The sequence below is a fragment of the Neofelis nebulosa genome, chromosome 6, assembly GCF_028018385.1.
Source record: "Neofelis nebulosa isolate mNeoNeb1 chromosome 6, mNeoNeb1.pri, whole genome shotgun sequence".
Taxonomy (NCBI): domain Eukaryota; kingdom Metazoa; phylum Chordata; class Mammalia; order Carnivora; family Felidae; genus Neofelis; species Neofelis nebulosa.
In genome coordinates this window covers 83,940,187-83,957,874 of record NC_080787.1, presented here as the reverse complement: position 1 = coordinate 83,957,874, position 17,688 = coordinate 83,940,187, and the positions used below count along the sequence as shown (strand labels likewise).

The 17,688-nt window shown below is 42.0% G+C and overlaps 1 protein-coding gene across 1 annotated transcript in view; it reads left to right on the top strand.

Moving 5' to 3' along the window:
• MDN1 (midasin AAA ATPase 1) overlaps positions 1–17,688 on the top strand; it is a 175,456-nt gene that overhangs the window by 119,716 nt on the left and 38,052 nt on the right. Inside the window, exons 59-73 of the mRNA XM_058734705.1 lie at positions 963–1,133; positions 4,562–4,776; positions 5,152–5,539; positions 6,259–6,368; positions 7,200–7,905; positions 10,088–10,249; positions 10,465–10,738; positions 11,488–11,723; positions 12,468–12,563; positions 13,151–13,245; positions 13,893–14,014; positions 14,540–14,686; positions 15,528–15,637; positions 16,285–16,358; positions 16,841–17,033. Of these exons, the coding sequence (XP_058590688.1) occupies positions 963–1,133; positions 4,562–4,776; positions 5,152–5,539; positions 6,259–6,368; positions 7,200–7,905; positions 10,088–10,249; positions 10,465–10,738; positions 11,488–11,723; positions 12,468–12,563; positions 13,151–13,245; positions 13,893–14,014; positions 14,540–14,686; positions 15,528–15,637; positions 16,285–16,358; positions 16,841–17,033 (3,099 nt within the window). The remainder of the gene's footprint in view (positions 1–962; positions 1,134–4,561; positions 4,777–5,151; positions 5,540–6,258; positions 6,369–7,199; positions 7,906–10,087; positions 10,250–10,464; positions 10,739–11,487; positions 11,724–12,467; positions 12,564–13,150; positions 13,246–13,892; positions 14,015–14,539; positions 14,687–15,527; positions 15,638–16,284; positions 16,359–16,840; positions 17,034–17,688) is intronic.

Here is a 17,688-nt window from a genome sequence, read left to right as displayed (position 1 = left end):
GTCTGACTTCGGCTCAGGTCAGGTGATGATCTCGCAGTTCGTGGGTTCAAGCCCTGCGTCAGGCTCTGTGCTGACAGCTTGGAGCCTGGAGCCTGCTTTGGATTCTGTGTCTCCTCTCTCTGTTCCTCCCCTGCTCACGCTGTGTCTCTCTCTCAAAAATAAGTAAAGATTTAAAAAAAAATGTTTAAAAAATAAATAAATTAAATAAAATAAAAATTTTGCAATCCCATGTTGTAAACTCTAGTCTTAATTAACTTTCAAAAGGGAAAATTTTGAATGTCATTTGCAGTAATTACCTGGGTATTTCTCACCTCTTATCACAGAATCATTCTATTTGGTTTCCAGTTAAATGAGGCTAAAATATTTATTTTTTATTGTTTATGTAAAAATATATCATGAGAGTGTTTTACTCTCTCCTCCAAGAATAGCTATTGAATATGAATGGTGGCAAACTATAGTCAACTTCATTACTTAATGTTTATTTTGAGAGAGAGACAGAAAGAGCGGGATAGGGGCAGAGAGGGAGGTAGAGAGAGAATCCCAAGCAGGCTTCGCACTGTCAGTGCTTGAGGTGGGTTCATTGAAAGCTTGAACCCACGAACTGTGAGATCATTACCTGAGCCGAAGTCAAGAGTCAGATGCTCAACCGACTGAGCCACCCAAGTACCGTTCATTACTTAATATTCTAATGATGGTTTATTCATTTATCTGTTTTGCTGGTACATTATAATTGTTTGATTCACTTGTATTTTCTCATTTACCTTCTAAAGGCAGATCTCCGTTTTATAAAATTATAAACAGGATAAATGACTTAACCAAGATGACCGGGTGGCAGAAAATCAGCAACATTAGAATTAATATCTTTAAACCCATGTTAATTTTAGATAAGTCTTCTAAAAGAGAGACCTCATAACTTGATTTATGGATTTTTCTCAAATATGCTCTTATCTATTTATCTCTAGGTGTCTACTGAAGAAATTATTTCCTTGTGGTCTGACTTATTTAATTCCACATTTATGTCTTTCTGGAGCAGTACTGTTACTACAAATCCAGAGTACTGGCTAATGTGGAGCCCTCTGCCTGGTGTACAGCAGAGGGAGATGCCCAAGTCCCTTTTGGACTCCACATTGAAGGTTTGTTGGCATAAAGTCATAAAAATATTTGATAGTGGAAAAAATTTCTTGATCTAGCAACAAACATTTATTCCTAGGACAGAGCAGTGACTAAATAAGTGATGGCAATATTTTGTTTTCTGCAGGAAGTTAAGAAGTATACCTTCAAAAGAAAGATTCTGTCTTAAATCATTTGGGAAATTCTGAATTAAAGTAAAAAAAAAAAGTTTCCTTTAAAAGGTCTTCATTTTCTTCTCTAATTAAAATACCATTTTTTCTAGTTACAAAATATTTTAACAGTATAGAAATGTGTATGTATGTGTGTATACGTATGTATATATGCAGTTGACCCTTACTTAACACCAGGTTTAAACTGCATGGGATTACTTACACGTGGACTTTTTTCCGATAAATATGTATTTTATATTGTGACTAAAAAGTAAGGTAGAAGTTGCCAAATGACTAGATGCAAAAGGAAGATGGAGGAAGGATGCAGGAAGGCTGTAACAACAGGGCTATCACCTGATTCTGGCACTCCTTATCCCACTACCTATGGTATTGAACTGAGAGAGGTGTGAAGGAGCCAGGCAGGGCAGAGGTGGGGGGTTGGCAGGGCCAGTCACTGGCCAGAGTTGGCCCAGGACCACAGAATGAGAACCTGCCTCCCTCTTGGGATAAGGAATTCAGGAAAACATCAGGGCAGGATTCTTGGTGGCAGAGGGGACTGCAGGGTGGGTGCTGTCTGTGGTTCTTTGCCTTTCTCTGGACTATACTTGGAAGGAGATTCTGCACTCTTGGGTAGAGAAGCAAGTAGTGAACGTCACTCTAGGATCCAACTTTGCTAACTTTGGGTGAGGATGAGAAGACCTGTGGTGTCTTATTCTACTGTAATGTACATGGTTAAGTTTGGGAGAGTTAACTGTTAAATACATGGATTTTTTATTGTATGGGAGGGAGTTAGTACCCCTAACCCCTGCGTTGTTCAAGGGTCAGCGCTCATGTGTGCTCTCACTTTCTCTGTCTCCCTCTTCTCCCTCCCTCACCCTCTCCCTCTCTTTCTCTCTCTCTCTCTCTGTATATATATCAGAATTCTGCAGAAATAACTCCTCTTTGCCTCTTGTTTACATGTATTTTGCATTAAATGTATACATAAACAAAAATAAGATCACTTTCTCTGTTCACATGTCATGGAAACATGTCATTCCAACTTATTCTTTTTAAGGTATTCCATTGTTCTAGTTGCTGGAATTTATTTGATCACTTGCTTATTCATAAATGTTGAGGTTTCTTGCCTTTATTCCCTCCTTCCTATAGCAAGCATAACTGCATCAACTACTCTTGCATAAATCTTTGTCTCTTTCTCTTAGTATTTCTGTGGATATGTTACAAGAACTGGAATTTAATCATTGGTTAGAATGTCTGCATAGTTAAAGAGATTCATGGCTATTCTGAGAATGTCTGGGCAGGTGGTTTTTGTTTTTACTTTTTTTTTTTTCTTTCCTGGTTTTTATTTGGATTCCAGTTAGTTAACATTCAGTGTAATATTATATTAGTTTCAGGTGTAGAATTTAGTGCTTCATGACTTGCATATCGCACCCAGTGCTCCTCACAGAAAATGCCCCCCTTCTCCCCACCCCCCTAACCCCTCCAGTAACCTTCAGTTTGTTCTCTAGAATCTGTTTCTTGGTTTAACTCTCTTTTTCATACACACCCCCATCCATGTTCATTTGTTTTGTTCCTTGAATTTCACGTATGAGTGAAATCATATGGTATTTGTCTCTCTCTGACTTATTTCGCTTCGCATAATATTGTCTGGCTCCATCAATATCATTGCAAATGGCAAGATTTCATTCTTTTTTATGGTCGAGTAATATTCCATTGTGTGCATGGGTATATGTATGTAGGTGTACACACCCACACACCCCACATCTTTATCCATTCATCAGTCGGTGGACATTTGGGCTCTTTCCAATATTTGGCTATTGTTGATAATGCTGCCATAAACATTAGGGTGTGTTTTTTTACTTTTTTAAACATGCTAGGAGCTCATAAAGAGGGAGGTCACAAAGTTCTGGATGACCACAGGAGAACTTAGGACTAGAGCACAGTTTTACTTATTCGTATGTTTACAAGAACCGGTTTCTTCTATCTTTGGCACACTAGATGTTAGCAACATTTTTAATTATTACCAATTATTCAATTTAAAAAATACCATTTGAATTTGTAGTCCTGTGATTATTTTTGAGATTAGACATCTTTGCACATGTATATTTTCTTCTCTGAAGTTTTCAGTCATGTTTATTACTTATTTTGTTAAAAAAATTGAGTTTATCGCCATTTTCTTATTGAAGATCTTTTTACATGGTATGTATATTAAACCTTTATCTACCATAAGGTTGGAAATATATTTCTAGTGTTCTCTTGTCTCTCAAGTTTTATAATGTTTTCTCTTCAAATATTGTAGTCCCTTTCTTCTGGCTTTGATGTCATGCTTTAAAAAAAAAAGTCTTCATTATCCCTAGAATTAAAAACCATTTCCCATTATTTTCTTGTGTATTTGTTTTATATTTAAGTCCTCAGTTACATCTCGATATCTTGTTTTGTGAGATGGGTACACAATTTTTTTTTTTTATTCTATACAAATAGCATTTCCAAAAGCAGCATAATAACACCACGTTTGACTAATTCATCCTTTCCACTCTCATTTGAAATGCCACCTTTATCATACTTTATTCCTATAGATGTTCATGGATTTGTTTCAGACTCTTCTATTCCCTTGCTCTGTCAAAATTGATTTTTAAAAAATTATTATTATTTTTAGTAATCTCTATGCCCGACATGGAGCTTGAACTCATGGCCCTGAGATTAAGAGTCGCATGCCCTTCCAACTTAGCCCAGCCAGGCGCCCCTCAAAATTGATTTCTTTATTGCAAAACATTTCTCAAAGCCTTTAGTGATATATCTTATGGATTCTCAAGGGTTGCAGAGTATACAGTGTTTCCCATTTTCTGTGTTTAACCACCTTATCATTTGCTGTGGACAGCAATTACAATGTCCCAGGTAAATAGTCCAAGGAGCACAGGTTTGACAAACTTTGTCCCTGGCTCTTGCAGTTAGTTGTCTTCTAACTCTTTTCCTTGCCTCCAAGTCTCCCTGCAGTATGCCTGTAGCTCTGTTGTAAAAATGGTCTTCCTCATGCCCCGGTTGGAAAGATTTTCTTGCATTACTAAAGTACCCATTGTTCCTCATTCCTTGAGAATGGAGTCTATGTTTCTTTAAAGCCTACTAACACCTGACCCCATTCTATCCTTTGTTTGAGGCTTACCTGGTCCTAGCAACCTGAACCTCCTTTTCTTACTCTCTTTCTTCTCTTGGAAGTGCTTAGTGCCGCTTGTTGAAATCCATTTACTTATCTTCTAAAAGATACATGACTCCTCTCCATCCATCAGGGCCCTGGCAGTCTCAGTAGAGCAATCTTCTCCAAGTGCTGCTTTGAAGTATTGACCAGCAGCTGCAGAGCAAGTCCCTGGGATGTGAGCGGCCTCCCCATCCTGTCCTCCTCACATGTCACCCTGGGAGAGTGGGTTGAGAGAGCCCAGCAGCTCCAGGATATCAGCTTGGTGCTTTGGACCAACATGGCTGTGCCTTCAGTCGCAGAGTTCAGGTATTCTCGCCCCCTGGGTAGACTATAAAGCTCCATCTTTTCTATAGAGTGTGTAGAGAGAACCTCAGTCTGTCTGAACTTCATCTGTAGTGGCTAGTTTTGGTGGGTGAAAGCAAGTGTATTTTTTGGCTGGATCAGCAGATTTTTAGCCCATTACAGGCTATCATAAGCTGGGCAGTGCCTCTGTCACTTTTAATCTTCTTGTGATCAAGAGAGTGGTACTTAGAAAAGCATATAAGATTACTTGAGAAGAGAAATTCACCTCTAAGTATTGGCAGTGCAGTCTGCTGTGTCATTTTCTAAAAGAATGATAGTGTGAGAAAGGAATGCCGTTTGATGTAGTGCAAGCCCTTAAGTGCCTCCTTGTTCCTACAGATACACGGATTCCCAGCTCCAGAGACTTGTGCTGTGCCGGCACTTGGCGGGTTTGGCAGAGCTGCTCCCTGAATCCCGGCGGCAGGAATACATGCAAAACTGTGAGCAGCTGCTGCTCGGGGACAAGCAGACCTTCCAGCATGTGGGCCAGACTCTTGGGGACATGGCCGGGCAGGAGGCCCTGCCCAAAGAGCTGCTATGCCTCTTGCTTACCTCCCTGCGCCACTTGTTTGGGGAAGGGGATGGTAAGCGGGACCTGCCCGAGCCAGCACGGCGTGGGAGCCTGTGGGTGAGCCTTGGCTTGCTCCAGATTCAGACATGGCTTCCGCAGGCCCGCTTTGACCCTGCAGTGAAGAGGGAATACAAGCTCAAGTACGCTAAGGAAGAGGTATGGAGGGATGAGAGTTTGGAGCATGGGCTCCATCCCTGACTGGGTGGACTTGCTTAGTATATTACTCCTTTTATTCCCTTTTGGATGCTCAGAACATCAATGGGGTGATTTTGCATAAGCTGCCCTATGACTTCCCGGGAGTGTGTTCTAAAGACTACATTTTCCTCTTTGAGAATTCCTCTAAGTAAGCTTAGGCACTTGGAGGGGCCCTTCCTAAGCCTCTGATGTATCTCTCCTGTCCAGATTCCCTCTACCTGAACTAAGTTTTGAATATTTGGACTTGGATAATTTCTTTAGATGTGGTATAGGATTCCTCAGGTTTTGAACTTTTGGTGTTCCTTATCTAAAGTTCAAGGATCAAGTAGATTTAGATTATGTGGTATCCCTTGATATTTGAACTTGTAAGCAAATTCAGGAACTGAATACATAAAGATAGTGATAAGATTTTTCTTCTTCAAAATATGGAAGTAGTATATGAGTTGGTAAAACTGTAAGAGCAGAGTCTCATAAATTCAGTGGTATAAACAAGATAGTTTCCTTCACCTAACAGCTCTGAGATGAAGTGGTCCAGGTTAATGGAACAGAATCCCTTGCTCTTGGATTATTCAGGAGCCCAGGTTCCTTCTATCCAGTTGCTCTACCCTTCCCCAGGGCACTGTCCTCTTGGATGTGGGCACAGCTGAGCACAGCAGACCAGCTTCTTCCCTTTCTATTAGTTACACCAGCTGCAGTGTGAGTGGAAGACCCGAAACCTCTCATCCCAGCTACACACTGGAAGAGACCTGGAAGATGAAGTCATTCTCAGTTACTGTCATCCTCACATCAGGTAACAGCAGAGTTATTGTGCTGATGGTTTATTGACTCTTAAAAAAAAAAAAAATTTTTTTTTTTTTTTGAGGTTGACCTTCACAGTGTAATTGCAGTGTTTGAGGTGATGATACAGATCTCTGAACTACATTGGCGATTAGATGCTAAAGCCATTGTTACTGTCAGGAAAAGTTAATACTCTGAAAGGAAGGGCAGATTCTCATGAGGCCAGGAGGGTTGAAGCCAGAATTTATTCTCAACATGACAGAAGTTAGATGTGATAATGTGCACTGTGTGTGTTTGTTGTCTTAGTAAATATTGTATAATGTAGCAGGTCTGAGCTCCAGTCCTGTCCCTGTCCTTTGGCCTTAGACTTTGAAGAGATCACTTAATGTCTTTAAGCCTAAAAGGTCTGGGGTGCCTGAATGGCTCAGTCAGTTAAGCATCTTACTTCAGCTCAGGTCATGATCTCTCTGTTGGTGGGTTCAAGCCCCGCGTCGGGCTCTGTGCTGACAGCTCAGAGCCTGAAGCCTGCTTCGGATTCTGTATCTCCCTCTCTCTCTGCCCCTCTCCCACTCACACTCTGTCTCTCTGTATGTCTTGAAAATAAATAAATGTTAAAAAAAAAAAAGCCTAAGAGGTCTGTAAGAGTAGGGTAATACAACTACTTCAGTGAGTAGTAACACCATGTGTGGCATGTGATAAATGCTTTTTCTATATTCTCCATTTACATTATAATTGTCAGTATTTTCTTCATGTTATTCCTTAGAAGCTGATGTGTCTTCATTCTGTTTTCCTAGCTAAGGGCTGAGTCTGACAGAATTTGCATATTGTGATAATTTGCCTTTAGATTACTTCGCCAAAGAATAGATCATCTGGAGAACTTAATCTGCAGCCTGTCGAAGAAGCAGGCCTTCAGACCCCAGGTGCCTGCCTATGAGTCATTGGTGCAGGAAATCCACCACTATGTCACCAGCATTGCCAAGGCCCCTGCTGTTCAGGATCTGCTCACACGGCTCCTGCAGGCTCTCCACATGGATGGGCCTCGGTCTGCCCAGGTGGCCCAAAACCTTCTGAAGGAGGAGGCTTCCTGGCAGCAGTCACACCACCAGTTCAGGAAGCGGTTGGCCGAGGAGTATGCCCTCTATCCAGATTCTGTGGCCCCACTGCAGGCATCCATCTTGCAGTTGCAGCATGGCATGAGGCTGGTGGCATCTGAGGTCTACGCTTCATTCCATGGCAGTGTGGTCTGTGCAGACAGGCTGGGTGCCCTGGCCACATCCCTGTTGGCTTTTCCATCGGTGGGCCCCACCTTCCCCACTTACTATGCTCATGCAGACGCCTTATGCTCAGTGAAGTCAGAGGAGGTTCTTCGAGGCCTTGGGAAGTTGATCCTCAAGCGCTCAGGAGGAAAGGAGCTGGAAGGCAGGGGCCAGAGACCTTGTCCTACCCGAGAGCAGCTGCTGATGAATGCCCTCCTTTACCTGCGTTCCCATGTACTGTGCAAGGGAGAGCTGGACCAGAGGGCCCTGCAGCTCTTCAGGCACGTGTGCCAGGTAAGCCTATTTCTAGGGGGCAGCACTGACCTTCTCCTAAAGGGAGCTGGAGGACACTGGCAGTACCCTGTGTAGATAGAGACCATGTGGTTGGGCAGTGGGATCTGGTGTCTGTTCCTTTCTTTCTCCTATTCAGCTGTTAGTTTTGGGGGTATTTGTCCCTCAATTTTTAAGACATTAGAAAAAATTAGTGATATTAGCTCTTTATCTGTGATACACACTGGAAATATTTTCTCCTATTTTGTTGTCTTTTGATTTTATTTATGGTGAGTTTTGCCATGTAATAGTATCAACCTTTACTAAGAAAATAACTTTTTTTCCCCAACGAAAGCAATTTGTTTTTAATTAATTTATTTATTTAAAAAAAAATTTTTTTTTTTTTTTAACGTTTATTTATTTTTGAGACAGAGAGAGACAGAGCATGAACGGGGGAGGGGCAGAGAGAGAGGGAGACACAGAATCGGAAACAGGCTCCAGGCTCTGAGCCATCAGCCCAGAGCCCGACGCAGGGCTCGAACTCACGGACTGCGAGATTGTGACCTGAGCCGAAGTCGGACGCTTAACCGACTGAGCCACCCTGGCGCCCCATCAATTTGTTTTTAATTTATACAATTAAAAGAATAAATATAAACAAAACCCACTAAATTTTACCATTGAAAGCTGTATAAACTGTTAACATATTGGTGCATCCCATTCTAGGCTTGTTTTTTTTTTTAAGTTTATTTTGAGAGAGAGAGAGTATGTGTTTGCTTGTGTGTGAGTTGGGTCTGTGGGGGGAGGGGCAGCAGGGGGGAGCAGAGAAAAAGGGAGAGAGAGAATCCCAAGCAGGCTCCATGCTGTCAGTGCAGAGCCCATCTTGGGGCTTGATCTCATAAACCATGAGATCATGACCTGAGCCAAAATCAAAAGTTGAATGCCACCTGGGTGCCCCTTTAGCAGTAGAACTCTTTTAAAAATAAAAATCTTAGAATAGTTTCCCAATATGTGGTAGATAAAAGAGCTGCTTTAGTTGAGAACAATTCTGTTCCCTCCCTGGTCTCTGAGACTGGTCCTTAAATCACTAGAGTTCTGTAAACCACTACTAAAGTTCATTCTGTTTTATACTTTGCTTTAAAAAACCTAACAGCATTTAGTGATTATTTTCTTCCATAATTATGCTATTCTTCAGCTGCATCATGTTGAACGGCTGCCCAGTTTTCTATTGTATGGATACGCTCGAGGATACTTAAATAATTTCTTATCATTGAACATTTGTTTTGTATGTAGTCTTTTTATTGTCTTGGAAAACACCACCACTACCATAAATTGTCTTATACCTAGGTCTTTGGGTACAAATTCTGGAAAGCAGAATTGCTTAGGTTTTTAACACAAATTATCTTCCTGATTGATGGGTGCTCATTTCCTCAGTTCTCATCAATACTGCATGGTTTCTTTAACTTACAGTTTTTGCCAACTTAAGGATCTAAAATCTTAGAGGTACTAGGGAATTTAAGAAGTGTCTGATCAGGCATAGCCCAGTTTTCCTGATGGTTCGCCTCAACCACCCTGCCCCCAGCCCAGGTTTCCTTTTCCCAAACCCTTGGGCCAGCTGCTTGAGTTGTTAGCCAAGTATAGTCTGAATTACAACCCCCACATTGTCTATGCAGAGCCTGTCCTTAGTACAAAACACTGCTGGCTCCTGACAGGAACTTCCAATGGCATTAGCTCTACTGTAGCGAGTTTTTACACCTGTGAAATTGTAGCACTACAGTAAGGGGGTGCTTTGGAAAATGGGTTGCTGCAGATACACAGTTTGAAAACAAAGTTCATTTGCTCTCTATACCTAAAATGTAGTTTCTTGGATGTTGGCATTTACTTCTTTTTGAACCATAGTACTTTTATTTTCATGAGAAATTAAAAGATAGCCAATCTTGGGGCATCTGCGTGGCTCAGTTGGTTGAGTGTCTGACTCTTGATTTCAGCTCAGGTCATGATCCCAGAGTCATGCATCAGGCTCCAAGCTGAATGTGGAGCCTGCTTGGGATACTCTCCCTCTGCACCCTCTCCCCACTCCCTCACCCCCACCCCCATCTCTCTTAAACAAAACAAAGCAAAACAAAACAACAACAGATCACAAGTCTTGCTTTGTTTAAGTACTTCAGCAAAAGCAAATAAATTACTTTCTAATATTGTGACTTTTCAGGAAATTATCAATGAGTGGGATGAACAGGAACGCATAGCCCAAGAGAAGGCTGAGGAGGAAAACAGCTTGTACAGATACAGGAGCAGGAACTCCAGGACTGCCCTGAGCGAGGAGGAGGAGGAAGAACGGGAGTTCAGAAAGCAGTTCCCACTGCATGAAAAGGTCGGGTGGTGGTAACAGGGTTTGTTTGGGAATGAGTTCCCTTGATGCCACCCGTGTTACCTTTGAATGGTTTTATAATCAGTCTTTTTACTATATCTATATGTAAGTTACTACTTCATTTTCTTGAGTGTTCACACAACATCTTTCCTCCTTCCTTTTTGAGTAGAACTGGATTCTGATTTTTAGAAGTTCAATTGCTCTAATGTTATTGGCAGGATTTTGCAGATATTTTGGTAGAACCAACACTGGAGGAGAAGAAGGGAACTTCAGATGGGCAAGAAGAGGGAGCAGCTTCAGATCCTGGCCTCCTCTCCCAGAGCTCAATGCAGGCTGTGATGCTCATTCATCAGCAGCTGTGCCTCAACTTTGCTCGGTCCCTCTGGTACCAACAGACTTTGCCACCACATGAGACAAAACATTACCTTGGCCTGTTTCTATCCTGCTATCAAACTGGGGCATCTCTTGTGACACAGTTCTACCCTCTGATGGGTATGACAATTCATTTTTGTTATACTCTTGGGAAACGAGGACAAATAAATGTAATTACTACTTAGGGAACAATTAAAGTCATCACCTCCCTATTTTTTTTGCTAAATTCCTTATTGAGGGAGTTTCCTTAGCTTAAGAGACTCCAGCTACTTCAAAAAACTTGATTTAAAATTCTGCAGTAAGGGATTTTTATCATTTGAATACTTCAGGAGGAAGGGATTTAAAAAACAAGGATATGGACTTAGTTTAAATAGTTTTGTTCTTCAGTATTATTTCTAATTTGCCTGTAATAGCTTTAGTGCTTTTCCCATCATTTATTCCTGGGAGAAACCTGGGAATTCAGAAATCAAGCTTACACAATATTGTTTGGTTCAGTTTCCTGTATGACCTCATTAGTTACTCCTTGATATTAGGCAGGAAGCTTTAATTTTCATTTCTGTCTACCAAGACAACTATAAAAGCCAGGAATTTGAATCCATCAAACCAGACTCTGTACTCTTTTAATAACAACCAGGCAATGTCTGAGTTCCTCTGTATGTCTGAGAAACTTAGCAGATTTTGGTGATACTACTATGATACTAGGGTCCTGCTCCTCTAGGCCTATGTTGCTTTGGGCATGATTGGCACTGTGACATAATCTGCTTCATTAGGTCTAGTAATTCATTGTTTCTGAGCATGTGTTTGACATCTTTGTAACTTGATGGCTCAACCTACTAAGTGCACTGACTGTACTGATGTTAACTTCACAGGAGCTGAACTGAATGACCAACTCCTGGGCAGCCAGCTTTTGGCTTGTACCCTCTCCCATAACACTCTCTTTGGTGAGGCAACCTCAGATCTGATAGTGAAGCCTGATGGGCCCTATGACTTCTACCAGCACCCCAATGTCCCAGAAGCAAGGCATTGTCAACCTGTGCTTCAGGGTTTCTCAGAGGCTGTCAGTCAGCTGCTGCAGGATTGGCCGGAACACCCAGCCCTTGAGCAGGTAGGGCAGCCTGTGAGGAGGGAACACTGAGGGTGTGGTCTCTGCCATCTCCCAGGGCAGTCATGTGCACATTTCAGTATATAAACAAAGGTTTACAGAATCCCACTTGAGTGAGACATTACTCACTTCAGGATGGACATACCAGTTTGTACTGCTGTTACATAAATGATGTTTGGGATTCTGCTAATTTTATTTGTTGGTCAGAGTTTGCTGTCGACATGTTAAAATGCTGCTGTATTATTGCCCTCTTTATTCAGACACATACGCACATTAGCAAAGGCCTGTCTTTTCCAAGATTGGCAGTTTTAACGCAGACCTCACTCTGTGGTCTTCAACCAGTTTTTTAGTAAATCTTAACAGCGGAGAGTGGTTAAGAGTTATTATTTTGGGGGCATCTGGCTGGCTCAGTTGAAAGAGCATGTGACTCTTGATTTCAGGGTCATGAGTTCAAGCCCCACATTGGCTGTAGAGATTACTAAAAAAATAAGTAAATAAACTTTAAAAAAAGAAAAAAAAAAGTTTCATATCAAAGTCCATCTTCTTTCCAGAGTAATGCAGCAGATAAAGTGTTTATCTTTGATCCACAGCCCTAGAAAGCCTCTGTGGCTTTCACAGGGGCTTGTGAAGCAGAAACTTTGCATAAAACTTTCATCAGGCCTCTTTTCAGTGGCCTGTGACTTGGAGTGATTGTATTCCCACAGAGATGCCTAGATCTTTTCTTCGTTTTCTTTTTTTTTCCTGCAGCTGCTGGTTGTAATAGACAGAATTCGTAGTTTCCCACTTTCCAGTCCTATCTCAAAGTTGCTGAATGGCTTAGAGATCCTTCTAGCAAAGGCACAGGTAAGATAATTCTCTCTCTCTCTTCCTCATTTTAGTTTGTAATCAATTGAAAAAAATGATCTTGGGGCAACATTATTGCCAGAGGGACAGAAAGCTATAGTTTGGGTTGGTGAAGAATAAGCCTCTTTGTTTTTCTGGCATGGGGTCAGATCATTACAGGTGAAGCCATTATCTTATGGGGCACGTGAGGGGCCTGTGTCACCTGTTTTCAAGGGTAGGACGCAGCATCCACTGGTACTGCAGTCTCCCTCTTCCAGGGCTCCCAGGTGGGCCTCCAGACCAGCTACGTGCCTGCACGTCCCATCCCCTCAGTCCTTTCACGGCCTCTGAACTATCTGGTGCTTCCCTGACGATCACGTTAGGGCTCTGCACTTTGGAGGGGGTCACGTGTCTAGCAATAGGCATTCACACTCAGGTTCCCAAATCCTTTACTTTTTGCCTGCCTCTAAACTCAGCTCTGCTTGATTCTGTCAGGTGACTAGAAACAACTTGAAGCTAGATACGTTGGATGTACACTCATTGCTATTGATAAATCAGCATAAGAGTTATTTAAGAGCCCAGCAGTAAATTTTATCTTTGTGTTTTAGGATTGGGAGGAGAATGCAAGTCGAGCTCTGTCTCTGCGGAAACATCTCGATTTAGTCAGTCAGATGATCATTCGTTGGCGTAAACTGGAACTGAAGTAAGTGATAATCTGTCACTTCCCTTCCCCTCCTGAACTTGTGCTGTAGGGACGTTCATCTTTTGATAGTTTGCTTCTGCAGGGTTTCTGTAGTAAGATAGAGAATGTACTTTTCAGTTATTAATCACAGAGTTAAATAGCAGGGCATTAGGGGTGCCTGGCTGGCCCAGTCAGTAGAGCATCTGACTCTTGATCTCAGGGCCGTGAGGTCAAGCCCCACATTGGGCATGGAGCCTACTTAAAAAACAAATAGAGCATTTAAAATGACCTCAGTAGAGGGACACCTGGGTGGCTCAGTCAGTTAAGTGTCCAACCTCAGCTCAGGTCATGATCTCACAGCTCGTGGGTTCGAGCCCCACATCAGGCTCTGTGCTGACAGCTCATATCCTGGAGCCTGCTTCGGATTCTGTTTCTGTCTCCCCCTGTCCCACTTGCTCTCTGTCTCCCTCTCTCAAAAATAAAATTAAAAAAATAAGATAACCTCAGTAGAGACAACGGCATACATTCCTGAGGCGACAAATTAGGTAGCTTCTCCATCTCCACTTGGAAGGAGAGAATAGTGAATGTTTAGCTTTTGCTTCTGTGGTTTCAGATCTTTCAAATGGGTTTCCTTAAATGCCTGCTTGGCTTCTTCTCTCATGTTTCAGCTGCTGGTCTATGAGTTTGGATAATACCATGAAGCGCCATACTGAGAAATCCACCAAGCACTGGTTCTCCATCTACCAGATGCTTGAGAAGCACATGCAGGAACAAACAGAGGAGCAGGAAGGTAACAACTGTCCATAAATTCCCTGCATATTTAGAAGTTGCAGGCTAATTGTAGAGTGCTGCAGATATGGGATTTACCTGTTCCCTTGTCTCCTTGCACCACTCCTTTTACATGGGATGCATCATTTGGCTTCATGGTATTTCTGAGAGGTTTACGTAATTTGTTCAGAGTCTAGAGAGCTGGTCATAAGGTTTCCTTATGCTCTATATCCAAGAGACAGGCAAAAATGAAGATTTTTTTCTCGGGTACTAGTTGACCTGCTTGAGTTAAAAGTGTTTCATTTCATACTTAAAACAAGCACCTTATAATTCAGTTTCATAATCTGTTTTGAGTGCGTTTAACACATACCCTGAGTGAGCTGTTTTTATATCATCTGGGAATTTACCTATGCCTCAGAGTTTCACTTTAATTATGGTCTCTCTTTTCCTGCCGTGCCCCAGTGTGTCCCATAGTAGATTACATGTATGTTACAAATATGAAGTGATGGTTGCAGGTGCATATGTTTTCTTCTTTGAATCTTTAAAGATGATAAGCAGATGACCCTGATGTTGCTGGTCAGCACATTACAAGCATTTATTGAGGGATCCTCACTGGGAGAATTCCACGTACGGCTTCAGATGTTACTGGTTTTCCATTGTCATGTCTTGTTGATGCCTCAAGTTGAAGGAAAGGGTAAGGAGGGGTGTGTGTGTGTTTTTCTTTACTCTTACACTGTACTGTTTAAATGGGTTAGGCTTTGAATTCTTCACAAGATAGGCATCTTATTGCATACCAGGTTTTAAATGTGGCGCTTTCAGTCATCTCTTACTTTGAAGTGATTCACATTAGATACAGAGAACAACATTAAAGTACAAAGTGGTTATAAATGAAGCCCAAACTAATGAACTCTGCCAGAGGTAAATTGCCAAATGCAGATCTTGGGAACTGGCATGTTGAGGCTGCACATCTTTCTGTATCGACAGTGTAGGTGTCCTGCTAAGCTTCTGCTTGATCCAGGCCATAATTAGATTCTTTGATCTAGCAAGCTCTCTACTACCTATCAAGTAACTGCACAAGAAACACTGTCAGTTACTGTCCCTGACTACAGGTATTTGGATGAAAATGTAACTAGGACTATAGATTGTATGTGAATGAGCAGTCAGGCTGAACCTCTTAATAGGCCATCTTTTAAAACAGGTTTAGTTTCTGCTGACTTTACAATAAGATTCTGAGAAAGGGTTTGACATTGTGTTTAGTGGAACATTGAGTACATCACCTTTAAGAGCAACAAAATTCAGTATAAGCTGTAATGAAAAAATGGGGTAGAGGTGACAGGCTGCCTGCATCTCAGGGAATTGCTAGACTCAGACTCCCTGATAAGCTGTTAAATAACATGCCTGTGAAATGTTGTGCTGTCATCTCATGGCCTGAAGAGTAAAGAGGAAGGAGCGTCACTAAAATGTGAAGCCCACAGGTGGAGCCAGTAGCACATGCAGCAAGTGTGGTGTTTTTGTTTCCTTTTCATTTCTTCCAGATTCACTTTGCAGTGTTCTGTGGAATTTGTACCATTATTACAAGCAATTCTTTGACCGGGTCCAAGCCAAAATTGTGGAACTTCGTTCCCCCCTAGAAAAAGAACTTAAAGTAAGATGAACAGCTTTGTAATGATTACTCTTGGGAGAACAAAATCAGCAAATTCTTTCTGTTTAGTTCTTTTCTTTTATCCATTTAACTATGAAGCAGGGGGCTCTGGGGAATGGAGGAGAGCATTGCAACTGCCAAGTAGAATGGCAAGATTTATTCTGTGGCATTGGCTCCATTGCTGACCTGTCCCAAGTGTGTGACGGGTTAGTGGAGTGGCCCATCAAAGGCTTCTCAAGAAGATTGCCACAAACGTCTGTTAGTGTTCACTCCCCCGCTCTTGCCCTGGCTGATTTTCCACCTCAGAGGAGCGCCATCTAGTGTTGTGTGCCATCAAGGTGCCCTGGGGGAAAGGAGGGTCCTATCTTTTGATAATTCAGTGGTTGTGGAGGCAGCCCTGGTACAAGCTGAACACATATCAGGTGACATGTTGATCATAGGAGCACTCTCTTTTCATTGCTTTGTGACAAACACCTGGGTTCCCATTTTAGACTTGTTTTACTTGTTCACTGGTATACAGTCCTGTATGTGGGATGGAGTGGGCTCTGGTCTTCGGTAAACAGGTGATTTAGAAAGAAACAAAATGCTACCATTCCCCGTTCTTCATTTATCTTTATAAAACCGTTCCTTGTTCTTCATTTATCTTATAGGAATTTGTAAAGATATCCAAGTGGAATGATGTCAGCTTCTGGTCCATTAAACAATCTGTGGAAAAGACACACAGGTAATTTATCTTTTAAAAATTCAGAGTGACTAAAGGTGAGAATTTTTGTATGCTAGGTAGCAAGACTAAATTAAATTGTTCAAGTGGCCTTAGTGCTGCTTTGAACTCATTATGAAGCACTAGATTGTTTGGGTGTGGCTTTTTGACAGCACCCCCTACCACCTGAAGCAAAGTCTGCCTACAAAAAGAATTGGTGTGCCTCGAGACAAAGCAGCCTAAGCACTTCTGCTACATACTAGCTGTCTTCCCTTGAGGGAAGTGATGCCCCCATTCCTGGCTTCAGTTTTTACTTCTAGAAAAAGGAGATGACAATACCTGCCTTACTTTTCCTTAAAAAATAAACAGGATGATTATGAGTATGTAAGGGGTTCATGCGTACAGACGATAAGGTTATTAAGTTATATGTGTGTGCGTTATGCCATTTTACATTTCCTCACTTTCCATCCATCTTTTCCTCTTCATCTGTCATTACATGGGGCCAGGACCCTCTTTAAATTCATGAAGAAATTTGAAGCTGTCCTGAGTGAACCCTGCCGGTCATCCTTGGTGGAGAGTGACAAGGAGGAACAGCCTGACTTTTTGTCACAGCCAGCAGCCACCAGCGAGGCGTCCCCCATTCAGAGTCTGAACATGGCACTGAGGGAGACCCTGTTGGCCCGGCCAGTAGCTGCACAGGTATACCTTATGAGATGGTGTTTGCTTATTCTTGGGCCAGTCTAGTGAGGTCTGTGCTTTATGTGGAAGAATGTCCCTAGAACTGGGCAAGGCAATTCCTTTGAAATCTTGCTCTTTGGACAAATATAGCACTTGTATGTATGTCTGATACTGCTACGTACTAAGGCAAAAGGCATCAGTCCTAGTACTGAAAGTTTAATGTTCACCTACGGGAAATACGCACTTTCTGTGCTTACCTGTGAAGCAGGTAGATTTCATCTTCCTGTGATGGAAGACTTAAAGCATCAGTTGAGGAATATGCCATTGAAGCTGCCTTTGGGCTACCACATGATGAAGCTGCTGTATAGGGAGTGAATGTTTGCAGTGATAGGTTGATTTTAGTGTTTGATGACCATGGTATAAATTCTCTCATCATGACCAACTTCAAGCACCAACAGTTAAGAGCTGGCTTGCAAAATTCCAGAAAATGTAGCAGTTATGGAGACTTTGGGTGAGCAGGTCTGTTACAGAATGGGTGGTCCCGCATTATATCCTTAGATGTAAAGAGCTTTGGGATCAGAGAGCACACCTCAGGACAGTAATAGCCTTTGCCTTCCTACTGTACTTACCGTCGTGGGTCCATAGAGTAAGCAGTGGAAGTCCTCAAGCTATTTTT